The 22,607-nt window shown below is 37.9% G+C and overlaps 1 protein-coding gene across 4 annotated transcripts in view; it reads right to left on the bottom strand.

The window, feature by feature from the left end:
- Positions 1-22,607, bottom strand: part of REPS2 (RALBP1 associated Eps domain containing 2) — a 125,407-nt gene that overhangs the window by 53,216 nt on the left and 49,584 nt on the right. For all 4 annotated transcript variants that reach the window (XM_067297023.1, XM_067297011.1, XM_067297017.1 and 1 more), the window contains exons 7-13: positions 22,410-22,473; positions 20,577-20,719; positions 17,614-17,708; positions 11,980-12,049; positions 11,002-11,067; positions 6,565-6,607; positions 3,840-3,976 (exon numbers count right to left, since the gene is read on the bottom strand). In XM_067297023.1, coding sequence (XP_067153124.1) covers positions 3,840-3,976; positions 6,565-6,607; positions 11,002-11,067; positions 11,980-12,049; positions 17,614-17,708; positions 20,577-20,719; positions 22,410-22,473 — 618 coding nt within the window. The remainder of the gene's footprint in view (positions 1-3,839; positions 3,977-6,564; positions 6,608-11,001; positions 11,068-11,979; positions 12,050-17,613; positions 17,709-20,576; positions 20,720-22,409; positions 22,474-22,607) is intronic.

Here is a 22,607-nt window from a genome sequence, read left to right as displayed (position 1 = left end):
CAGCTCTGGCAACAGGCACAGCACCTCACTGATGCTACTATTCACTAATCCCACTATTGAACTTCTTGGGTTCTGTTTAACGTTAAACATGGCCATGCTACCACACAGGCTTTCTCAGCCACACCATTTTACCTGAGAAATTATTCCTGGGCTACAATTGAGAAACACAGCTCAGTATATGGTTGAATACATCCCTATAGATCACCACATCCACACTGTCTTCCCAAACTCAAGCGTCTTCTTGAACCAAGGTGTTATATTTACTTTTTATACATCCACATATATATATTGTTATAGATCAATAACATTATTGTGTACATTATAAAATGTCTATCTAAGAGTAATTCAATAATTACAGTAGATTTGAAAAAGTTAATTCTTTCATTGTACTTTAAAAACATCTAGGGCAAAGATTTGGATTTCAGTGTTTCTACAGTTAATTTCAGAAGTGGGGCCTTTCAATAAGTTCTCTCGTATTTTTATGTTTTTCCTGGGTAATACTAGATACAGTATCCCAGAGGAGTGCATATTCCCAGTGGAACATGAATGAAGCATCCTCCTCAAGTGCAGCTGTGTCCCAAATCAGCAATTAAAAGCACAGTTTCCATGGCTGCTGCATTACTGAACTTTCCAGCCAACAAGCACAAATGTTCTCCGCATTTACTTGCCAGGCAAGGGTTATGGTAAGATAGGTGGTAAACATGACATAACACACACAGTAAATGAAGAAAAAAACTAGTGCCCACAACAGGGATTTACAACAGATGTTGGCTGAATTTAACTGAATAAGTATTTCTTTTTCTGCCCTTTAAAATCAAAACAAACAAACAAACAAAAAAAAACATTGATGGCTTTACAATTGAAGAAGTGATATCTATAAATCAGCATGATCAATCGGGAAGGGAACTGAAAATAAATCTTAATACAACTGAGCTCCTTTGCAGGTATGGGAGCACACTTCCATCCAACTCACAAAATTTATTATTTTGAACAAGAATTAGTAGGACAAAAGCTAATATACAGAAATGGGTTTATTCTAATCACACAGGATATCCCCTGAAACCTCTTATAATGGCTGATTCTACAGTCTGGTTTTCTGTACTGAAACTCAGGAATACAATGCTGCTAGAAGGGACAGGTCATTCCAGCCACTACCTTTTGTGGCTCAGATATAACAGTGAAACCCTTTTTGAAAAGCTAGGAGAGAAGGGAGAAAGCATAAAACAAAAATTTAGTCAAGAATACTTTAGGACAGAAAGCAATAAACTGAACTGTTGGTAGAAACACATCACACTGGATGCTTGTGTCAGGTTATATTCTCCCAATATCCAAGAAATTTAAATAGTACATTGCCACCACATCATCTATATTGTGAATCTGTAATTGTACCTTCTGATGGCAGACGGAAACTAATTTAACTTCATTTTTGTACTGTCAGCAGAAATAAAATACAGCTTGTTATTAAACAAGCGTGTGCAATTTACTTCGCACAAGTACGCGCACACTTTCTTTCCTGCAGAACCCTTTGGTCAAAGGTGGGAGTTCTCAATCTCTCTGCTCTATTCTAAACATTTCCTTTAGAAAGTGTTACCTCATTAAAGCATTCGGTTCCTAAGCACTGCCACTCCATGAGGAAGAACTGTCTCTAGATGGCAAAGGCATCTGAACACAGAAAATGAGGAGGCTGGAATTTCTACTGAGAGGTAAGTTCAGTAGGGAAAGAATGAAAAAAGGGAGACGAGAGGTGAAAGAAAAGAAAGCAGCTGTATAAAGTCTTACTGTCAATAGGATGTTACAAAATAACAGATACTGGGGGGCTAATGACAGGAAAGGGAGTGTCTACATTTCTTCACAGAATGAAGAACTGAAAATATCGCTTCTAATGCAGACATTTTTAATGAAAGTAAAGCAAGGTAAATGCATCATGGTACTTGGGCATTTTGGGATGGTTTGATGCATTTCCTTCCTTCTGATGACACAGATTTATTCACACTGGAACCCTTCTTAGGCGTGAGCTATGAAAATACAAGTTCTTCCATAAATCCTTTAAGGCTACAAATTCCTCATTATTCTTTCAAGGTGAGTATTTACATTTTTGACACAAAATAGAACAGCTTCATTAGCAGAGACTGAAAGACAACCACAAAGAACACTTAGCAATGCCACCAGAGGACCTTCAAGAGAGCAAAAAATTACAGGCAAAGGACCCTACAGGTAAAAGAGGAGACTGAACCTCTGGGAGCCCTTTCACATTTCCTCAATTTGGTAGCATACCACATTTCGGTTTTGTCAACCTACAGCCAGTTTTTGTTCTAACTATAACTATCTGTGAATTTGAATTGAATATGGCAAAGAATTTTAGGGTGACCAAAGCACTTTCTTTTTATGCAAACAAGCAACTGCCTGTCTTTAATTATTTGTCCCATTTCCAGTGATGAAACCCTCCAAAATGTATCAATAGGATGAATTATCCTTTCCTTCACTCACATTTGATAACTCTTTCAATTTATGTTGTCCAGAAGAAATCATTACGTTACTTAAAACGTAATGGTGACTCTTAAAATGATCCATTTCAAAGCAAGATTCTTTGAGAATTTACATTCTCCTTTCATTTGTGTTCCAAGAAAAATCTTAATCAAAGTTTACTTCCTTCCAGTTACACTTTTTATCAGGATTCTGAGAGGATTTGCTGCTTTAGAAAATATGCGTTTGGCTGTGTATTATTTTTAAATGTATACCGAAATCAAAATTGGTGGCACCGGATTCCTAAGCAGGAACCACAGTCAAAGATCAGGAATTGCTTTTCTGTGTGAGGCAAAAAAAACCCCATTGTTTATTTCTATTGGGTTTCAGGGTTCAGCATACATAACAGGACTCCCAAATTCTGTCTGGTGTTTGTTTACACAAAAAATGTCCCATATAGCAAGAGGTGAAATGCTTTCTTTTCTATTCCAACAACGACATTAGAGAACCCAGTCAAAACATTCCTTGACACAGTTAAACCTTGGCTTTCTTGTGAAGCATAAACATGACCATGTTTAACCTAGTCCTAGAATCAGATGATTGGTGTGTGCTGTGTAAAACTCTAGTCTGGTTCAAGGACGCTGCCAAAGCACAAGGCACTTCTGTCCATGCTGGGTGACTGCTATAACTGAACAAACAACTCCTCTTTCCACAGCTTGCAAAAGGAATTTCACAATGCAAAAGGAACGCTCAAATATTAAGCACTGAAGAGCATTTTTCTTTCATTTCCATCCAGCTACTACCTACATCTCCTTTCTCTCCCCTCAACATGCTGCACCCATGTCTAAAGAAAATACCCCTTCTTTTTACTCAAAGATTGGTTTTAATTGCTCCCACACATCTGGAAGACTTAACCTGAAAAATGCTTGTATGCTACAAATTTCACTTGTCTCAGTTTAAATATTGGAGGTTTTCTTCCTGACTCTAAACTTAAAAACAATAAATAGTAATAAAAATCAAATGCATTGTAGCTATTGATGAGAGTTGTCTAAACAACAAGACTAGTTATAAACAGTAACTGATGACAGACTACCATATGTTAACTTTCCATCATCACGCTAGAAAACATTATGATCACCTTTATGATAGCAACGGATTTTTTCCCCTCAAATGGAGATGGAATGCAATAAAAGCGCAACTTCTTCAGTTCTATAGGACATTCCTGTCTATAGTAAAGACAAGCATATGCACATACTGATCAAGCATTTGTGAAACAAATCAAGTTGCCAAATATGCAACGACTCTAACTGGTCTCAAAAGAATGGGAAGTAAAGATCTAAACATTGATCTAATTGATCCAAGAAAGCAAGTTTTACCTTGTGCATTTTGTTGAAATATTTTGTTCAGATCCAAAGAGGAAGCTCTGGAATGGGATTTCTGCGGCCTTGGAGGTGGAGTAGGGGGCTCTTCTCCCTTTCTCATGGCATCTTCTATTGATGTGCTGGAATAAGACCTAAGGAGGAACAGAAATAAACACAAAAATATCTTCTTATTTCAGAAATTCATTTTAAACAAATATAGTGAATAATAGCCCAAAATATACTGACCAGAACTCAAGTATTTGGTAGAAATTCCTTGCCCCACTGACTAAAAGTTCCCCTTTTTAACAAGACAGACTTATCTGGCAACAAATGGAGGAACTATGCACCTCAGGAAATGAAAGGGTTACACTTACAGGGCTATAGTTTCACTTTTTTTTTTTTTTTTTTTTTTAAGACCTTTTATATTATAGTTTCAGGCTCTTCTCATGTGACTTGAGCTGCCAATGGAGCAGTTGGTAATTGTTCATTCATGGTAATTAATTCATTGGTAATTATTTATTCAATTTTGAATAAACCTGAGGAAAAAAAAATACAATTTTCCCTGTTTCTGTTGCTTGCCTTTCTTATCTGTGAGGTTAATGTTTATGCATTTATAACTTCAGTTTGCCGCTTGCAAGTACGCATTTTATAATTTATCATATTCTAACTACCAGAGTAAATTTTTCATAGAAAGCAGTCAGATTCCACAAAATCGAGAAAAACTGAATGGATGCAAAGTGACCAATACTGGTCAAATACATGTCTCAGTACACCGTTCTATGCTGTTCCAGACTGTTCAGATAATTCCGTATCACATTAATCCCAATGCACCATACTTGCTAAGAATTTTGATTTTGCTGAAGTGTCCAATATTTTTCAGCTGTTGCAGCTACCATTTTTTCTGCAAGACCAAGAGCTCTGTTCAAAATGAGCAATGACAACGTGAGATGTTACACTTACTGAAATACATTATGCATGACAGGCAAGACCAAAAGCACATTCAAGTAGAACAGAAATAACTCCCACTAATGGGAAACGGATCAGCTTTTTGCCAAGCAGGCTGTTGTTAGAACACAGCTCTTCAGCAGGACAGACATTTGGCAAAGCTCATCCTATGCTTCCTGATGTAAACTTTAATAAATACAGGAGTGAAAGCCATAATTGCTTCACAATTTACATGCAACACATTAACCTCTGCTGCTGCTGAATTTTTGCCTTGGTAGGGTTTTGAATTCCATAACCATATCATTTAAGACCTGATCCAAACCCTAGTTTTGTACCTTTACTTTCCATAATGCGTGGTGTATATTTTGATTGTATTAAAATTTTACAACTTAACAGTTTGACTTTTTTTTGTTTTGTTTTGTTGTTTTTTAAAAAGGAAGGGTAAAAGAGCAGCTACCAGGTAAAAACTTGCCTTGTCCAGCAGCACTAACACAGAGCTCCAAGACAATGAACCACTGCTGCCGCTACAGGCAGACCTGGGCACCTTCACAGCTGAGAGTCCGCACAGTTTGTGCTAGAAAGTCAGGCTCCTGAGGCAAGAGCTGTAATAAACTTGTATCATATCCTAGGTTGATCAGGCACAGATGAAGACATACAGCCTTGAGGTTATAGAGTCCCCTCAGCCATAGCTTAGCCTCAAGCTAGGGGGCTTAGGGGGCTCTATAACTTTGAGGTCGTATGCCTTACGTAGGTACCAGCTAACCAGAAGGTCTGGGCTGAAGAATGTGCTTAGGAATCTTTAGTCTGCACTTTTGCATCAAAGTACTTCATTCAAGCGATTTTTTCAAACTTGTTTAAGCATTTCTTAGTCATTTTATGACTCAGTAACACAGCAAAAGAATTTAAAACAATATAAAAAGTAAAAGCTTTGGATGGCAACATAAAAATGGCACACAGGGTGTTCAGTCTTCCTGAACGTAGGTCCTAAGAATAGAGGATTTCCATCTTAATTCATCATGCTATAGCCGATCTTCTCTTATTAGCAGACTTTGACAAACTTATGAGGAAGGAGCTCCTGATTATACTTTCATCACCTAAGAAAAAGAAATGAAGCCATCTGACCAGCTCAAAGGAAAAGTTTTAAGGTGCAATGCATGATATTGGTATACCAGAATGGTGAGCAGCCAAAACCAGTACTTAATCCACTTGCACGCAGTATTTTCTGACACAGACCTCACTTTTCTGTCCTTCAAGTATCCAAATTCAGTGGTTGTCATTTTTAGTGCACAACTGTGTAAGTCCACTAAGTCCTTCTATCATACACCAACCAGCCAGAGTTAAGCACACACTCGGCAACAAAAGCATACACTCACCCACATCTGTGAGTTGAGCTACTACTGCTGTTTCCCTGGGACTGTGCAGTGTCTCCCTCCATATGCGACCACCACGCAGGTTTCAACAGCAGAAATTGTTGAAAATGTTTCCCCCAAAAGGGGTGGTGTCTGCTGCCCTGCCACGACACTGACGGGCAGGCCTGGAGGCAGTCACCACCCTGATGAGGCAGTGGGGCTGGGCAGATAGGCAAATGTCCCAGCACCATATGACCAGAGATTGCAGGCCCCTAGACAGTATCTAAAGAAGGGTCTGTAGCTTACAGATCCCACTGGATAAATCTGTCTTTGATCTGATCTGTACTTCCAGCACAAGACCACCAATAAATTTGCAACACCAGTTCTTAGACCTTGTGTTTAACATCAGAGGAATATGTCTTCTGAAACAGAAATGAAAGCAGTACCTGGATCTCGGTCTGGCTTTAAGTGCATTAGACTCCTGAGCAACTAAAAAAGAAAAGAAAAAAGAACTGTTAAAACATAATATTTTAAATAAGTGTCTTTAGTTGCAGGATCAGTGATTATTAAAAATGTCAGTGTTGCAAATGTGGATGTGAGAGTGCGCTCCCACATGGGCAATGAGGATTTAATTATTTTCACTTCTCCTTCCCCTTGGTTTCTGTGGTGTATAAATGTCCTAAGCATTCAAAAGCTCAAGCGTAGTCAGAACTTCACCTTTTAAATTGGTTACCAGAAAGCAGGAACTGCAACAGATCTGATAGCTCTGACCAGCAGTCCAGGATGTAGTTATGACGAAACAGTGCCACCAGGGAACACAGGAAGAGCATAAGCTTCCCACAGAGAACACCTCACTCCTAGTCTAGATATCTAGTAGTTGTTCTGCTTCCCAAAGCATGAAGATTTATGTCCTTCCTAAATACTTCAACTAGTTATCACAAATGTACATGTTCTTACCATGCATACAATTCTTTTGTGCATCTGACTGAGACAAATTTGACATTGGGGAGGAATGATATTTTGAGGTAGAAAGTTTTATAGGCTGTGTTGATCAAAAAATGTCTATCAATGGAAAAATCTGCTTCTTTTATCTGGATGAATTCTGAATGCCATGCCACATCTAGGTTTTACGTGATAGGAAAACAACAGTGCTGAATTACCTCCTTTGGGCTCTTTCCTGGTCTATATAGTCTTTTCATACCTTTTCTGTTGCTTTCCTTACTAACATAAATAATCTTGACAAAATATATCTGTTTGATTGCTGTAAAATTCCACTCACTGAAAGAGATATCCTCAAGGTATTACAGCAGCATAAATGATCCCAACACACAAAAGATGAATTCTTGTGTTTTTCCCATTATTCTGTTAGTTGGGGTACAACACTATAGGGAAGCAAGTAGGCTGGGAATAAAAAAATATCTCAGTGTTTCTAGCTTCCTTCAGAAATATACCTACTTCCAAGTCAGATATTTATCACGAGCTGCTATACAGCACTACCTGAGATTACTGAAGAGTTCTTCAAAATGCAGAGCAGGAGCTGCCTGTGGTAGTAGTTGGCAAACACTGACTTTCTAATGGCTTGCATGGTATCACTGCATGAACCCTACATCAGAGGCTTCAGATGCACAGAAAACTATAGCATGCGCCATGTGCATAGCTACACACTATTTCTTGATAAAAGAAGCTGCTTTTAGGGCTGCACAGTGCTAGTTGGTGCTCTGGATGGAATAAACCCAAACATAACTGGCAGAGATACAAAAATACTTATAAACCAATTTCTAGTAGATTACTGTCATCAACAAACTGACTCACAGTCATTCCAGATTTCTGTATAACAAAATTTTATCAGCACTAAAGAGGAGGGGAGGGAATTATTATTAAAATATGCAGTGGTGATAATCCTCCTCTTTCTGTGTCAAACTCCCAGAGAATACAGCTTTAGAAACTTCCCTACAGCCATATGACCCAATTTTTCCAATGCTGAAATCACTGATTATTAAATTACCTGCACAATTATTAAATATATACCATTTAGAAATAGGAAGTATAATCCTCTCCAAGCTAAGCCATGTTTAAGAAACTTCAAATTTTCCTTCTTCTATAGAGACAGTAATTCTGTTCATACTTCTTTTAGAACACCTCACAAAACTGCAGGTAAAACTGACATTATAACTCTCTGAGCACATCTGGTTGAGGTAAACAGGAAAACACAAAAGGAAGAGAGAATCTTGAAATGACTAGTAATAAAAAATTATAGCAATATAATACTACTGCCAAGGATTTCTTTTCAGGCACTGAGAAATCAGGAAATTCAAGGCTTCAATTCCACAATACCCAGACTTAGCCCTAGTTTGAACCTTTCATAAAATAAAGTATATGATACGAAGTACAATAAAACAGGTAGTTCATTATTTGGACATGCAAATAACTACTGTTGCAACATTTTTATAAAGTGTGCAGATATTTTGTTATGCTCAGTTTGTGCATACTTTCTGTGTGAGATGCAGGTTTATACACATTCACAATACAATCAGAATGATACAAAACTATTTACCGAGTTCATGAGTCTTCCATATTCCTAATACTATGTATACGTAAACCAAACTTGCATGAAACTGATAAAAAAGATCAAAGCTGCTGAGTAAATTAATTACATTTATTATTTAGAATTTTATATAGTTCCTGAAGTAGTATGGCCAGATGAACTGAACACTCTGGTCTAGACTAATTAAATTCATATACGATGAACTCATTCATTCACATCATGGGAGAGCACAAAGGTTCCCATTTTGTGCGTTTAACTGCTCCCAACACCTCCCCAGCCCCTCCACCCCCCAATTAATACAACTTCATTCTAACACTCCTAAAGACACAGACTGAGTAACCTTTGGCTGTAGCCTAATGGGTTATGCTCAACTGGTGCCTACCTGCTTTAAAGGCTGAAGACAGGCTGGGAAGTTGTACTATGAATGGTGCAAGCAGGCTACAGTGCTAAGGAAAAAAACAAAAAAGTTCCCCACTAGTTTAAATCATCTGTGCACTGACCCAACTCTTACCTCTTATTGATGACCTAGGCAGAAATGTAGAATGTAAATGTTCACAGTACTGGCCCTTAATCCTTCAATAATCTAAGGCCAACGATGATCTTTAGAAGCCTACATAGAGGGGCCAGATTTTCTGACATATAAAGGTTTTTTTGAGCATATAAAATTTTTACTGACTTCTAATTGCTAGTTCTCCTGATGGCAAAGAAAACTTTCCTGTAATGAACTACAGCAGTATCACCTTTCCTAAATTTACATAAATAGCTTGAATCAATAACCAAAACAAATGTAAATTTTCTCCTGCTTCATCCCAACTGAATTTGCATCCTGAAGGTCAATGATTACAATGACCTTTCAGAATGATGATCAGTTTTGAAAGAATCACTCAATTATTGTGTTGTAGCTAGCACACGAGAGAGACACACACACATTTTGACTTCTAAAATGAATTTCACCATGCAGCCTGAGAGGGGGGCCCTGCTCAAATCCTTAATGTCCAGGACAGCAAGGGTGAAGTTCCTCAAGTGACAACAGTCAGCACAATGGGGCAAAACTCTGCCACCGTCTTCCTTGGTATACAAACATGGCAACACTGCTAAAGGAGTACAGCAACATCCAGAAGACTCCTTGATTAGGAGATGAAGGACAAGGGAGGAAAATGACAGTGGCAAAGGAGATACACAGGCTACAATAGTTTCTTCCTAAGTGTACCAAAGATGGAATTGCTGAAGTGAAAATACAACTCTTCCAAGGGAGTTCCTGGACAAAACCAGGGGAGGAGAAGAGAACTGAAATCCCGTCACCAACTCTCCCCTTTAGAGGGATGTACGTGTGAAGGAGAAGCAGCAATCATTCAAGAACAGGAGCTGAAGATAGGAAGTCTGGCAGCTGCCAAGTGTTTGGGAAGAAGCCAGGAAAAAAAGAGTTGGGAAATGAGGCATGCAGCTGCTGAGTGGCCACGAATAAACTGAGCTACAAGACAAAACTGCTAGGACAGACACTTGGGTCTGTTTTCTTGATCAAGGATATCTTCATGACTAAAGACATTTATAAAAAAGGAAAAGAAAACAGGTCAAGGTTTTATATTCTCTAGAACCAAGGAGAGCTGCATGCACTCTTACCACTCTAGGAAAGAGATTAAAAAAAGAGGAAGACCAGGGAGTTCTGATAATTGAACACATGGGAAGTTTCTGGAGCAACTAAGCAACTTTTAGATATGCCATTCCAGAAATAAATTTTTCTGGTATGATAGGAACAAAGAGGGTATGTTCAAGTTGGAGAGAGAAAAATCAAAGGTGGTTTCACAAGAGAAACACCTCTGAATAAAAAGCTTGCGTTGGTGCCACAGGGTCTGTGTCTCCAAAAGGCTATCTACCCTTAATCTCCCTAATGGAAAATATGAAAGCTTGGTTTCTACAAAAAAACAGATCATTTCAGAATAGTTACTGAAACACGAAATAATTTATTTTATACTTGAGAATGGCTTTTTAATCAACAGATACAGTATTCTTACTCTCATATCTCATTTACAGTACAAAAAAATAAAACTCAGACTCCTCATGAAATGCTATGTTAATGCATTTCCCAGATAGGAAGAACACCACATCTGTTAAAAATAAGGGAAAGAAAGCAAGAGAACCTTTTGACAACTTTAAGTACTAATTAAGCCTAGTTTTGCAAGTAGCAGTCATCACGAGGTAAAAGATAATTTCAGTAGTAAAATATTACTAGAGCAAAAGGATCTTGAAAAGTCAGGTTACATTAATTTAGGTTTACTGTGATATAAAAACATTTGATTGAAATTCTAATGGAAGTGTCACACAAATTTTTTCTTCTTACCTGTTTTCACAGTCAAGTGCTGAAATTCCTTTGGTATTGGTTTGATAGCAATGCTTGTTTTAAGAACTTAATAAAAAAACAAAACAATGAAAGTTACTTTAAATATGTGCAGGCAAAATCAGGTCTGAGAAAGGAATATCTAGAACAACACCAGTTAGAACATCCCATAACACCATACATACCCCCAAAAGAAATCAACAGTAACCAAATACCCTCAGAACACCCAAATATCCCCCAAAGTAAGTCCATTTTTCAGAATGCAAAAGTCATGAATAGAAAGGCCTACACCCAACTTGCCAAACAATCCCAAATTTTCAGAATTTGGGGGTGTCTAAAACCAAGGACTCATGTTTTAAAGATATAGAGCCTTCACAAAGAGAGCAATGGAACATGCAGCCAGCAGCAACTGGGAGAGCTAGACTTATCTGTCTGAAATTGTAAACCCATAAACTGAGGGCACACAAGAGACTGACTGCTTTTGGCAGCTGAAGCCTAAGCAACTTGCCCCAGGGAATGTCTTATGGCACTGACAGAGCTAGGCTTAAAATTTAGGAAATCCCAATTCTTTGTGCTTATTCCCCTTCCACCAATGTCTGTGCATCCTTTATTAATAACTTTTATAGCAAGACATTCTTAATGTACTGTAGCATATTTCAATACACTATGTTATAAATTACCACTTGGAATGAAATCTCTCGCCTCCCTATGCCTTTACTAAATAAAACATATATGGGTAAGGTCTGAGGTGCAACATTAGTTGTCTTAGGACTGGATACACTTTAGAAGATATATTTTTTATCATTCAGATATTTTTCTTCAACTCAGCTGCTGTCAGTGAGTTCTCTCTTCAGATCTATAGCAACACATGGCCAGCTAAGAAATTAAACATACTACTGATTCTGTTGGCAAACACATGGATCACCAATTAACACACAGAACTTAATGGTAAAAAAAAAACAACACTATTTACTTGAATACCTTGTTTATCATCTTTCTTTGCATCTTGTATCAGGGCAGAGTTATCAGGTACCTCTTCAGCTGATGTCTTCTGAAGACGAGAGAGACGATTGATTTATTATGCTGATTAGTATAGCAGAGACACACACACATTTCCACAGTCAAATATTTAATAATAGAGACTAACAGAAATAAAGGTGATAGTCTTTCCTGCACCAAGACTTGCTTTGTGAGAAAAAGAAACATAGACAACTTTCAAAAATGCAACTATAACTATGCTTTTCAAGCTACACCAGTTCCTGAACACCTGAAATTAGTTAAAATGGCACTTCAACCATGAATCATGAGGGACTAAGGACCATATGCAAGGAGAGATTTCTCAAAATGGAGCAATGTCATTCTATGTGTTCTTTTCTCTTTGGGTAAAAGAACTGTATTAGGCTTGAGAAAACCTTCTGTAGTCTCTTCACATACGTAACAAGCTCCTCTCCATTGCAGTAGTTCTTTAGTCAAAACTTAGGCCATACCGCAAAGTGGCCTCTCCATTTAAAGTGTTTTGGCTGAGATAACTGATCCTTCATCTACTCTTCTCTTTCAAAATGTAACCATAGAGATGGGAAAAACAGTTTCATGAGCATGTCTTTTGCAGATCCATTCAGACCTCTGATGGGAAGACAGGGAACTTCGCCTCAGTCTTATTCTTAAACTCTTTTTTATTTCAACAGTAACTTAAAATATAGGCATTTGCTTTCTTGGAACTGCTACTTACATCACCAAGAAGTAAACAGGAAGAAATTCTACTACCATTATTTATGAGAAAAATGATAGAATCTATAGCCAAAACAACAATAGAACAAACATTAGTAAACCCAGGCTTCTCTATACACAAAGAGATGCTGTTTTTTCCCAGGGGCCTGGAAGACGCTACGATCCATTGGGCCTTAAAAAATTGATTCAGAAACATAGATTTTGTAGACTGTTTTTCAAAACCAAAAATCCCAAGTCAATAATTCAAGAGGGCCATGTTCAGAGTAAGGGGCTATGAGATCTATTTTATAAAGTTGCATGTGGGATTAAGTAATGCTTTTGAGGAAGCAACATAGCAAAAACACAGCCTAAGTGCTCTGAAAATGTCTGAACAAACCACTTAACTTTCCTAGTTAGCCCTGATGCTCTAGTTATTACAGTCATAGTTACAAGGAAGAAGAGAGAGAGAGAGGAGAGAGAGAGAGAGGAGAGAGAGAGAGGAGAGAGAGAGAGAGGAGAGAGAGAGAGGAGAGAGAGAGAGGAGAGAGAGAGAGGAGAGAGAGAGAGGAGAGAGAGAGAGGAGAGAGAGAGAGGAGAGAGAGAGAGGAGAGAGAGAGAGGAGAGAGAGAGAGGAGAGAGAGAGAGGAGAGAGAGAGAGGAGAGAGAGAGAGGAGAGAGAGAGAGAGAGAGAGAGAGAGGAGAGAGAGAGAGGAGAGAGAGAGAGGAGAGAGAGAGAGGAGAGAGAGAGAGGAGAGAGAGAGAGAGAGAGAGAGAGAGAGGAGAGAGAGAGAGGAGAGAGAGAGAGGAGAGAGAGAGAGGAGAAAAAAAAGAGGTCATCAACTGGCTCAACAACAGAGGTTGCTACATCAAAGAGAATCAATGGCTTTGCACTGAATGGATCTTCCCAGACTGTTTCAAGCCAGTTAAACAGGAACAAAAACACTGGGAGGAAGATGCACACAAGCAATCCAAAGTCAAAGGTCTCAGAACTGCCAAATTCTATTATAAATTTCAGATAAATTCTATTATAAATTTCAGATTCATGTTTTGATGCTAGGGATATATGCTTCAAGAGTAAAATAACCTGCAACCGTCGGTGTTGCGATAACGAGTGAGAGGATGAGACTCCACGCTGGTTTCTCTTTTGTGTTCATCAGTTGTTAAGTAAAGAGCATCAGGCTAAAGTCCTAATCCAATGCACGTTTGAATCAATGGAACGACTCTCACAAATTTCAATGAACTGAGCATGACATTTTTGAGGGAGTTGAGTAACCCCAGGCAGTTATTTTATGAATATAATGAGAAATCTTGTGTCTTATCTTCAAGTTTTTGGCAGTGAGAAAGCTTGTGGAAAGGAGCCAAAGCAATGTAAAAATAGATGACCAGAACCAGAGTGGAGGACAAATATGGGAGGCAAAATATGGGCAGACACAACCTTTTGGTTAAAAAAAAAAAAAAAATCAATCACTCTTGCCATTCTTGCACGTATTATTGACCAGTCTCTGTTTTTTTTTAAGTTTAGCAAAGCCTATTTTTCAGGTCACCTGTCTCCTGCCATTATTTTCTTTATGGATGCATTCAAGAACTGCCTCCATTGTACTGTAGGACCACAGTTGGACCACAGTTCAGCAATCACAATAAAAATGGTCTCCTGAAATTAAACTAAACAACCTGAATTGATGATAGACTGAAAGAAAGGAAGACATAGAGATAATGCATAATTGATTGCATTGCTAATATAATATTTTTAATGCACTGCTCAAGTATCTTAACTATATTTTCTCAGCCAAGCTACAAATTAAATTTCAACAGTGAAATACTGGATTTCCCACAGAAGGAGATGAATTACTGTCCTTCCAAGTGATATTCAGTGTATCAATTCTGAAAATAAAAGCATCAATTGAACAAAAAAGAAACATTTAAGTCAAAACCATGCTCAAATCAGTCTTGGGAAGAGATTTTATAGTCCATTAATCTTGGATGACAAAGGACCAAAATAACAAGACCCTGCTACAACCTGACTGAGAGCTCAGCCATACGTGTCTAAGTCCCAAGCAGAGAAGAAAGGGAGCAAAAACAGTCAAACAGTTGTGATATAGTTAGATAACACTATCTATTCCCAGCCAGTAAGCAATCATGCTACAGATTCTTCCTCATTTTCAACTTACCCATAAAATTATTGATTTTACAGAACATCCTGCCACCTTGCAGAAACTAGGAATGGAGTAGCAGAACAGCCAGCTGTTCCCCCAAGAACATTATCTGACTACAGAGGCAGCACAGTAATCCATAAGTTATTGGTAGTTATGGTGAGAAAGTTTTAAGAAGGCGAGAGCAGAGATAAGGCAGAGGAGGTTTGAAAGCTTAACTGTGGAAAATCCAATGAAAATTTAAATGTAAAATGGGGAATTTCTTGCTTTTAAAAAAAAAACATTTTGTGTTGTATGCCTTCTGCAGCTATTTTACTATTACTATATTATTCCTACTATTATCATCTCTAGTGAAGCAAAAAACCCAAAACAAACAAAAAAAACCTATAAAGCAAAGAAACATACAATTTAATTGCTTAGGAAACAGTTAGATTTATCCTTACTCTGCACGTACATTCAAGGAGCACAAACAAGCTGATCCTTAAAGTCAGATGCTTAATAAGATTATCTAATTTTATTAGTTAGGTTATTGAAATAATGTTTTTATTATTTAGAAACAAAATGACACCGAAAGCAAGATTTCTGAGCCTTCTGAAACATATAAACGAATATTCTAACTTCACAGTCCCAAAGGCTGTGCTACTAAAGAGCAAACTTTCTCACAACTGTGCAACAACAAAAGATACTTTCTATATCTGGGTAAGCATTTGTGAAGTCAGTATCCTAACAAAAACAAGGACACCCTAAACCACAGGGATACAGAAGCGGATCTATCTATATCTGCACAGTGTGTGTGTATAAGGGTATATACATGCACAAACATGCATATTTGTGCGCACACATGAAAATGCAACAGTGAAAAGAGAAGCTGACATTCAGGGGACTTGCCTAATGACAAAAAAAGTGTATCTGAACAGGGATATAACAATTTTGAAGCAGAAGACAAGTGACTCGAAGAAAATCTTAAGTTGATGTAATGAGTTAACTCGTACTCAGTTGACTTACTGCAATCTGGAAGTGGAGTTATGTATGACTATATGCTGACACTAGCAAACGCGAGTTTTCAACACAAATTGCCTTGATTTTTGTCTCTTACGCTCACTTAAATTGCAAAGCAATAAACATACATGCTAATGAGGCACATTATCAAGGAACTGCTTAGCTTTCCCACACTACAACAAAATGCAGAAGTTCTAGTGCAATGTGGCCTGTAGCAGGAGCTGGTCCCTGCTGCTAGTCACCCTCACAGAAGGAGGGCATATGAACAGGGCAAGGCAATTCTGCCTGTACTGCCAAAATAATAGCACTGCTTTCAAAATCCAGTACTACTGCTATATTTTAGTCCACCTGTGCTGTACCAACAGAAATACCCAGTGAGCTGGGAGAGCACTGGGGAGGCCACATACATTTCAACAGCTCCGGAAGACAAACCAGATGCTCAAAGCATGGACTGCAATGCTATCCAAACTGAAAATAACACTGAGTTTTGCTAGGTGTAGCAGCTTAGGAGAATCTGCCTGGCCGTGCTACTCAGTCCTGAATTGATGAAGGAGCTGGATTCTGACCTGGAAGCTTCCCAAAACAAGAGATAGGGATGAAATAACTGGAGAAAAGCCTTGCTGGTGTCTAGCTGAGCTAGTATGACATACCATTACTCTTTAACTTGGAAGCAGCATCAGAAGCGCCTTCTCCTTCAATCACAGCAGCAATCCATGCCAGTTAGAGCTTAACAATTCTGAGCTGTAGCCCCGTTCCTGCAGCCAGTCTGCCGTTCACTATCTTAAAGGCTAAACCCCTAAATCCCACAGTGTATATAGTCAGAGTTGCAATATCCAGGCACAGCTGGGTGGCCATAGCTAATTCAGCTTACAGGATCTTTAAAACTTCTGCCTTTTCTCCTTAACTGAGTTAGTTTGCTTGCGACGGTCTTTCATTATAAGGCTGATATCTGTTGTGATTTTGTTACAATGCATCCCTAAGATTCTTTCCCTGTTCTTCCCTCAAAACACTCTTCCAGGCTCTTTACAATTACTATGTAGATCCTTACACATTAGACCCTTAGACTCAAAGAAGGCTGGTCATTAAACTGAATCACATAGAATTAAGCATATCCGTACCACACAAAACCTGGGATAGTATCAGTTTCCAAATAAGTACAGTACAAAGAACCAGGGTGAGCCAATACATTTTTCTTCCCATCAACAAAATTTTTGGGGAAAAGTATGGAAATGAAGCATTGTAAATGGCAGAAACATTCCTTGAAAGGGAGGGAATAGCTAGATGGTCAGGACTGCCTGATTGGAACCAAGTCTGCACCTGAAGCCTAACATTTTTGACCAACTCACATTCACAAGAATTTCACCTAAAGGGCTGCCCTTGTGCCACACTGTCCCTACTGCAGCATGTGCTGCTCTTCACATTGCTGGTTCCCAATGCAGCAGGACCAAGTGCTGCACAACAGGACATGAACAGTTAAGGTTTATTCCTCTGCGCAGACTCCAACAACATGCCAGGTTGGAGTCCCTAGACGACTAGTGTAAACCCTGTTACTCAGAAATATGTTTTGAAAAATACCTGTCAGCCCTTTCCACTCACTGAAAGAATTGCTAAGAGAGGGCTTGGAGATGGCTTCGAGGTTAACTTAGAGACTAACAGTCCTCTTAAAGACTCACAGTTCTGCTGCTACGCATACCACATTGTTAAGTGTGTCTATTGCTCTGAATTCTGTAACATAACTACCCTTCTTACACATTCTTACCTCTGTCCGATTAAAGTCCCGAGTCTGTTGATTGCCTGGCAATGACTCAGAATAAGAATCAAATAGCGTGCAGTCATGCAAAGGCTTCAAAGAAGCTGGAAGGGAAAGAAAAAAGAAACAGAAAGACATGCCAAGTCTTTGGTTACACGCTTTAATACACACTTTTAAAAACACTGTGCCATCATTATTTCACCCTTCACCTCTTTATAGTAAAACTGACCTATAAGCCATGGGTGACAAACATTGTGAAAAAATCCTTATAGCTCGCATTTTGGAGCAGGGGTCATTAAAGAGACAACAAATATAACTTCTGTTGTAGAAGTAATTGTCAAATTTGGGAGAAGTGGTTCTTAATAAACATTAACTCCAAAACAACTAAATGTTATTTGTGCTTTTCCTCCATGCAGGCCAGTATCAGCTTAGTTGACTTTATAGTTTACATCTTGCTGTTTTATGAATGACAAAGGTACTTACCAAATCTTCAATTCCAATTTTTGGAACTTCAAATAACTGGAAAGTATAGTAGAATCTACATTATACACTAAAACGGAAGGCCAGTAAAAACCAAACACACTAAATACAGTAGTTGCTGCAGTATGCAGCATCTTTGGTATTCTTTAACTAAACAGGACTGAGAGCAGGAAAAAAAAAAAAGATCAACTCTGCAACCTTTGACAGTAATACTCTCAACACCAATGTTTCTATTCCGTATGATCAGGTCCTTCAGCTCATATCACTCTGGGATTAGTTCCTCTGAGACAAATCTATCTTAACAGCTGGAAAGCCAGATCAATATTTAAGATCAGTGTATTGAAATGCAGAATAACCAGTTCTCAAGTCCAATATTGATCTTTAGCTAGCATCTGGTTCACCCGAACAAATTAAGCTGTTGTAAATCTGTCTTAATTTAAAGTACAGTGGGTTATGTGCAGGACAAAGCTTTCCGGATTTTTAAAATTTGTTTTGAGAAAAACTTTCAGAGAAAACAATGGGTCAAATTCTCAATGGAGCCCTGCCAGAATACAGTTTGACTCTGCACTTGCAGAGTTACAGAACAGGCCATAAAACTAGCAAGATTAATTCATTCTAAAGTGCTCTGTCTTATGCTCCAAGTCACTTTATTTGAAGCTTTAACACTCTTATCAGAAGCAAATATTTTGCTTGAGCCAAATTAAAGAATGAACCAGTCTGCCTCATTCAGAACTTTATATAACAACCTACTGAAAAACAATTTCCAGTAATCTTCTTCATATTCCTAATCAGCCAAATAAAATCTAAGTTTCACAGAAGTTACATCAAATTATGGTTAGGACTTCTTACACGAAAAAAGAACCTTCTGTTTAGATAAGCACATGCTGATTTGCGTACTGTTGCTTTCATTTCAGAAGTTGGTACAACCAGGACTCTTCTCTTTTTGTGATTCGCTGTGTTATAAGGTGTTGAGATGTTCTGCTTTTTATTATGCAAGTCTTTCAAAGGACAGATTTCTGAATCTTGACTAGGCAGCACAATGATACATTTTCAGACCCTTAAACCATTCGAAGCAACATAGTAGTTGAGCAGCTAGTGTGCCTAGAACCAACAGAGCAGTCCCTTTAGCTCTTGCACAGACATCAGCTCAAAGTATTTGGTTGTGTGCAACACGTGAAACAATAACCATACAAGAAAATGAGAAAGGCTCTAGTGCTGAAAAGGGCAAATTATGGGAAAAGGGGACTCCCAGGGAACAACCAGAGCTTATCATGCTCTTCCTTTTGTTGACATTATGATTCCTTATTACTGTTAATACTTATTTCCATTGTAGTTTTATACTAAAAGGCTTAATGTATACTTGTTCTTGTTGGTGTGTCTTCACAGGAAGACAAGAACCTGCACGGAGGAGCTTACAGTCTAATTTATGATGAGAACAGGAGGGAGACTAGTGAACAAAGTGGTGGTCATGGGGGGAAAAGGGTGGTTGGAATTATGACTGCGGAGTATAATTAGAGAGGCTAAAAGTGAGGATGATTTGGTGCTGTAAGTTTTAAGGGAGCTTCTCCTCTTGGATATGAAGACAGTAGATTATAGGGAACTTGACTCCAATAGAAATTACTTCAGTAATCTGATACAGGGTGAACATTTAATTTTCCTGACTACAGCTTGATTTGCTCTTCTCCTGTCTTTTAATATATTCAGTGCCATCAAATTTAATGGAGATTTTATTAGGTCTTAAATATTATCCCTTAGCACTGTAATTATCATCTGTGATTAATGCTCCTTGCCCTAGAAAGTCATGCACATTTTTTAAATGGAACAGAATATATTTCAATGTTCATGTATAATTACAAGAGACGTAACTGAAAAGAACAAATGAAAGGGCATGTCTTTCACTGCACATTGTTACTGAGGTATGTTCTATTTTGGATTAATTTACCCTTGTTCAACACAAACTGTTGTAATCCCCTGTCATTACTACAAATTATTTATAGCAGAAGTTGTCGATCACAGAAAATGAGTTATAAAAAAATTCAACCTTTGACAGAACTGGTAATTGCATCCAACAAAATAAATTAGCATAATAAGTTCCAAAGCAGGACAGTATCATTTTCAACACATCTTCAAGAGACAGATACATATGGGAAAATCATCACAAGAGCTAAGAGCCATGTACGCCTTGTTAGATCATCTTTGCTGCAGGCAATCATCTGCCACTTTAGCCAGAATGACACCTGAAGTGCACTGGAGCAAAGGAACAGACATTAGGAGGCAGGTAACTGCTACATTTTGCATCGCTCTTTTATGCTTTTACACATTCCTTCTTCAGCAATCACCTTGCAAACACATTAAAAAACTCATGTTTTAAAAAGCAACAGGAGAGCAATTAATCAGTTTACCCTTCAACTCTACCTGCAACTTAGAAATAAAAATCTGTTTTCCATACACGTAGCATTTCTGGGACGGCTACAGGAATATGACAAGCTCACCTGCTTGAAGGTAGTCAGGCAGCAGCGTCTCCGGCAGCGTCTCCGGCAGTTGGTAACCGTTCTTCCTAGCAACGACGAGGTGGAAAGCTGCACAAAACTCTGCAAGCGTCAGCGCTCCATCGCAGTCTACGTCGCTCAGTTCCCTGCGGACACGACATTCACACATTCTCCAAGGCATAACTTCAGTGAAACACACGTGTGCAATCACAGAAGATACAGAAATGAGACTTTCAAAAGAGTTATTTTAATTTCGGTACAAGACAAGCCTCTCTGTCACTGATGCTTAAGTCTAACAATTCCCAAAGACATGGGAACATGAATTTTTATACATTTGCCCTGGGAAAATGAAGCAAGCTAATTTTGCAGGTTTTTTCCTTTGTTAATAAAGCACTTTTTTGTTATATATCATATTACACAATACAATAGTATACACTGTAGCATGAAATACATATCCTGTAATTCCAAGGGTGAAATTGACTTTCCAGTGGGTTGAAGCAGTTTGGGCTAATTCATGCAGGATCTTAAACCAGTTCGAGCAGAAAAAAATAAAAATGGACTTCAGCAAACTTTTAATCAGCGGTGTTGACTGGTCACAAAAACTAAGGAGATAAATTAGTGTTTGTTACAAGTTTAAACATTATTGTTAAACTGCTCATTAAAGCTGCTCTCCGCTTAATTCTAGGATGCTTCTCAAACAATAGAACTGGATTTCAGAAATTCAAGAATTCAGTTTTATAAGCTAACTCTTCTGCAAAAAGTAAGTATTAATTTTAATCATTGGGCTAATAATAAATGAACACATAACTTCCTATTCTTTGAAAGTAATGAGCATTTTTCAATCTGTTGAGGTCATAGTTACAAAGACTGAAATACCCCATTTGTTTAACAGAGACACAACCTGATAAAAACACATCACCACAAAATTTTAATGCTTTTCTTTAAATTTTGTGCAGAGAACAATTTGTGTCAGCAATGTAAATAAAATGAGTTTGTTTTTGTATTGGATTAACTCATTTTTCTTAAATAAATTTTAAATTAAATTCCAATATTCACTTCCCCCAACAGAATGTTTCTTCAGTTTTTTATTTTCGTGACTCACAACGCGCTTTGAAAAGATTCCAGACATATTCTTTGACCCCAACAGATGTTTAGGCTCTTGCAAGCTTTTCTTCACATCTACCTTCATAAAAGTATATAGAAGTAGAGTAAAAACTGTCAGCATTTTTGATCAATGTTTAAAAGCGTTTGTTCTTCATATCTACATACAAGGATGACACTGAACTACAAAGCACTATGTTGTTTATGACAATAGAATAGCACCCTTGTCAAATTTTATTGAGTACAGTTCCATCTACAATTGTTTCTAAAGAAGCTCATTAAAAGTAAGTGTGGTTCATTAGAAAAACACTGATGAATTATGTAGTTGCACTTATTAAAAATTAGATATTAATTAGGCCTCATCTGACAAAACACAGACAGAAACATAAAGCCAACAACACATTTAAAACATTCCAAGTGTGCTTTTCCTCTACATTTCATGAAAAATGTCAGTTTATTGAGCTAATGATCTTGCTTATAATACGCATAAGAACATCTCTCATTTATATTGCTGTTCAAATCCTCCCAGTCCTGCTGAGCAGGCAAACAACCCTACAGAAAACATGCGTGTCAGGAAGATCAATGTGCACCCTGCTGCTTGGGCCACAGAGTGATTCTGGAGATAAGAGCAATAATTATAATTAAAGATGCTTTTTAAAAATTTAACAAGTACTCTTGAATTAAATATATTTTAAAAAACAAGATACACATCCCAAATGCTATTACAGTACTTACCAGATGTGAGAAAGCTCTGGAATGGGAAGTTTTGATTTTGTGAAGAAATTCTTTGCCACGGAACCTGTTGGGAAACGGAGCCTTATCAACTATTTAAAATTGATTCTCCAATTATTTACATTTGGCTGAGGCTGCTGCACTAGAAGCAGCTGGTTACTTTGCATCCAACAGACTCTCTGATTAACTGCATGCTAATAC

This window comes from Apteryx mantelli, chromosome 1, assembly GCF_036417845.1.
Source record: "Apteryx mantelli isolate bAptMan1 chromosome 1, bAptMan1.hap1, whole genome shotgun sequence".
Lineage (NCBI taxonomy): Eukaryota > Metazoa > Chordata > Aves > Apterygiformes > Apterygidae > Apteryx > Apteryx mantelli.
The sequence above is the reverse complement of the archived record's forward strand: the minus strand, read 5'-3'. Positions and strand labels throughout refer to the sequence as shown.